This window comes from Morone saxatilis, unplaced genomic scaffold (assembly GCF_004916995.1).
Source record: "Morone saxatilis isolate NCDOM2014 unplaced genomic scaffold, NCSU_SB_2.0 Contig4, whole genome shotgun sequence".
NCBI classification, from domain to species: Eukaryota; Metazoa; Chordata; class Actinopteri; family Moronidae; genus Morone; species Morone saxatilis.
In genome coordinates, this window is record NW_023339984.1 from 710476 (window position 1) to 714646 (window position 4171).

Sequence of the window (4171 nt, forward strand, 5' to 3'; positions counted from 1 at the left end):
TAAAATGACATTGTTGGAAACATTTGGGATAATGTCAGTACAAAACTCAACTACATATAGAATATAGAGCTAGAGTTTATAGACAGTTTAGTGAGGGAATATTACAGATTATACCCTTTATAAGAGGTGCCTTAGAAAGTGACACCAAATCTTTGAAGATGGATAACCAGCCTGAATAAAGAGCACTTCCACGCCTACTAACATGCAGTGTATAATCATAGGCAATATTAGGGCATATTTAACCAGAGACAGGATTCTACAGTATGTGTAAACATATGGCGAAATAAAGACTGTCTGCTAAGGGTGTGGAAGTGTTAGCTTAGCTTGTTAGACAAGCTTTCAAAGATTCAAAGGGCTCTCAGCAGCTGGGACATTTCAGCACCTACTGTTGACAGTACGTCTTACAAACCGAGCCAGGGATTCAGTCACAAGCAGGTGTCCTCTTGTTTCTGGGCTGCAGGTCAAACATCTTCTACCTGTCGTATCGTTTAACGTTAGCTCCAACATGCTCCACAGCAGAGAGGAGCCAATTTGGGCATTTTATCGGCAAAATTGTAAAGTAGGTACAACAGCATTCAAAAAAAACATCAAATAAATGATTATTATTTCTATAAGCTGAAAATGTACAAACCGAGCAGGCTTGGGGAGTAACAGATTACATGTAACTGAGTTACATAATCAGAATACATAAAATACATTTACATTTAGTAAAAGTGGGGAATATTTAGCGGGATTTCAATTTTAAAATACAGCCGTTTTTTCCCTCTAAACAGAGGACATATTTTTTTATACAAAACATTTTTTCCATTTCCATCTTCTTTTCAAAGGTTGCATTGTTCTGTTGTCTTATAGAACACACTCACATCAATACTTCTTATTGTAATTGTATTAATGTTGTATAATTTATTACATTACTTTAATATTATGATGTTTGGATGAGGTTAGTGGCTACATTTTTAAACAGGTCCGATTTTTATCGGATAAGTAACCCTTTCCAACCCTTAGTATAGTATGCACCTGTGTCTATACAGACGGCAACTGTGTCCATATGAAAAAAACAACAGGCTACAGGTCAGCTGTAACATATCTGTACTGCACTACTTCACGTTAGCCAACGCTATTCGTTTCCTTTCTTGTATGCAGAGCAAGTAACAGCGTTTCCTGTGAACGTCTCGTACTCTCGTTTCAAACACTGCACTTTCCGTCTGTTTGTCCCGTGAAAGGTCGCGTGCCACAGCCGACACGGTAAGGCACGAGCGAGCTGTCAGCTGACGTTGAGAGAAAACACGTTCGCGAGACTGTCACATTAAAGGAGCTGTCCGCGCCCTGTTCGCGAGCTAGCTGGTGTTTGCCAATGAATTTAACCACAGAACAATTAGCCTAGCATTATTTACATAAGACTGAGCCATATAACCGCATATAATTACGGTTTCTAGCTTAACACGGCAGTGACCGCCTTACAATGGAGCACAATTAATGGAAGGTTAAAACTCACTATTCGGGATTCATGGTTTCAGTCTGGACGTGTTTTTCTGTCGGCGACTCGACTCTTCCTTCCTACTCCGGTCAAAAAAAGATGACTTGTAACGTTAGGTCCCGGTATTCGAGGCACTTAGATGGCTGTTTTACCGTCTCCGTTACTGTCTCCTGGTCGTTCCACTGTATTCAACCTTTACTGTTTCATATGTACTTGGTTCTAGCGGACATATCTCTGTTTCCTCAGGCTGAGCTGCTCTATTTTACCCTTTTTTTCCTGCCTTTCTGTGTCCGTTGCTTGCTATAGGCTCAAGATGGCTGCGCAGGTGCGGTAGTGACGTGGAATGACGTATCACTACTTAGAAAGCCGGACAAATCTAGAATTAGAGCAGTGCTGGGATTTGTAGTTTAGTATAAAGAAAACAGTTTACAAACACAACATGATATTTTATTTTTATTTGTCTTACTAATCTGTATATACATATATTTTACACTTGCTTTGGCAATGTAAACATCTGTCTTCCAAGTCAATAAAGCCCATTTGAATTGAATTGAATATACACAACCCTCCATTCTGAGGACAACAGAATATACCGTTACACGTAAAAATGTCTAAACTGGCAAGCAGCTGCAATGTTAATATTTAAAATCACATGTAAAAAGTTAAACTTGTGCCATCAAGTAAAGTTTTTGTGTTTTTCTAGATGAAAACTTATCATTAAAAAATAAAATATATGTACTTTTATAGTCTAAATCTCACTTTACAACAGATTTTGTTGGGCTTTCCTAAAATAACACATGGAAACTGTCAGTCACAATATCTTACTATTAGAATTAGTCATGATCCAGTATAATTATACAACTTGCAGACACAAACCCCACATTTGATAATGTTCTTACCGCACTGTGAATTTCATCCAATCATACTGCTGTCAAAGCTAAAACCCTGGAAGTCAGCATTTACAGGCTCAAGAATGCAAGAATAGTTTCATAAACATCTATGGAAGACCATTTGTGCCAGAAAAAGAAAGAACTGAATGTTAGGAATGACACAAAATACTGGTAGGTCTAAATTAATGTTACAATTATGAGATAATAAGTCTTAATTTTGAGATGGTAAATTAAAATGTTTTACTGCATAATCATTATAATTATGACATCAAAAGACAGAATTGTATACACACATACAACATTTGTTCACTTTAATACAGAATTACATTTTGTAAATCTATATTTTTAGTGATTGTCATTCCCTTTATCTGTTGAGTCAGTTATATACTTAAGATAGCCATCTACTTCCACATGCTCATCTCTGGCTGCAGCAGCACCCACGGGAGAAGGCAGGTAGACATTTTCCCATCTTCCCCCAGAGTCTGTTTGTGGATCCTGAGAGGCAGCTGCAGCTGCAGCAGCAACCTCCAGGCCTTGGTTGATGTAGCTGGCCTCCTGGCTGGCCTCCAGAACCGGCAGCTCCGACAGAAGACCTTTCAGTGTCTCGCACAGTTCCCTGAAGCCAGGCCTGCGGGCCGAATCCTTGTCCCAGCAGCTCCGCATGACTTCATAACTGTGTTTGGGGTGAGATGGAGGAGGCAGGGTGAGGTGGATGTAAAAGAATATTCCCTATAGCAATGGCTTAAAACAAAGTGTGACCCATTGTTAAAGGTTTCATATATCTATGAGTTGTGAGTGTTTTAACCAAAGTAATCATCTTCAAAATGTGAAAATGTCCTTTCAACATAGACTAGCCTAGCACATAGCATATCTAAGCTAAGGAAAGTAGTAGTAGTTAGACATAGTTGACAAAGGAGGAGAGACCCATAGAACTCATTTCCATTCACATATCTTAAGGTCAGAGGTCAAGGGAACCCTTTGAAAATGACAATGCCAGTTTTTCCATCACTAAAATTTTGCCTAACTTTGGAGCGTTATTTAGCCCCCTTCCATGCTAGCATGACATGGTTTGTACCAATGATGGCGCGTTAGCGCATACTAGTTTTATATGATACTAGCAGTCACTCTAGCTTCCATAATATAAGCCCGCTGCAAGCTCTGAAGACAAGGTGGCAGACTGGCAAGAGGGTAAGGGCTAAATCTCCCTCATCAAATACAAAATGGGAGAAAATGGCTCCCTGACAAGCACGGAACTCACAGTTCCTGGTCACAGTCCTCAGCGTGGTTTAAGCCTGTGTCCGGACAGCAGCAGGGTTCCAGCAGCTCATGGTTGTGAACTCCAGGATAGGGGCGTCCTTCCCCGGACACAATCTCCACATGGCTTCACCCCAAACGACCACTAAAATACAGGGGCAAGATAACATAGTGCGAAATTCACACCCTCAGTTAAATTTAAAGAAATTAGAATCTAATCTCAACTTTCAAGCTGTTTATCATGCTGACTATCTTGATGGCTTCCACAGTAAAACTCACACGGTCACTTTGGTGGTGCTAGACTGACTCAGAACAGCCGCTCTCCATTGCCATCCACTTGATTTGGCACACGGATAGCTACTTTTTGGACGATAATAATTGCTGCTGTAGATTTTCTTGCGACAAGCCGAATCAGCCACACACACCCTGGAGGTCATCACCCAGCCTGCTGGATTAAAAATACAATAAATCAGCAGCAGGTATGCAACACTCTTTGGGAGTCAGTAAGTTTTATATAACCATCTCCTCTGTTGGCCCTTAGGTGTGCTTT

The 4171-nt window shown here is 40.3% G+C and overlaps 2 protein-coding genes across 2 annotated transcripts in view; both read right to left on the minus strand.

Annotated features, from left to right (window-relative positions):
* rab1ba (zRAB1B, member RAS oncogene family a) overlaps positions 1-3030 on the minus strand; it is an 11051-nt gene extending 8021 nt beyond the window's left edge. Inside the window, exons 1-2 of the mRNA XM_035675699.1 lie at positions 2773-3030; positions 1179-1268 (exon numbers count right to left, since the gene is read on the minus strand). Coding sequence (XP_035531592.1) covers positions 1179-1268; positions 2773-3030 — 348 coding nt within the window. The remainder of the gene's footprint in view (positions 1-1178; positions 1269-2772) is intronic.
* si:ch73-40a2.1 (tyrosine-protein kinase receptor UFO) overlaps positions 1924-4171 on the minus strand; it is a gene marked incomplete at its 5' end in the record, with an annotated part of 12653 nt that continues 10405 nt past the window's right edge. The window contains 2 exon segments of the mRNA XM_035675418.1: positions 1924-3040; positions 3626-3680. Coding sequence (XP_035531311.1) covers positions 3644-3680 — 37 coding nt within the window.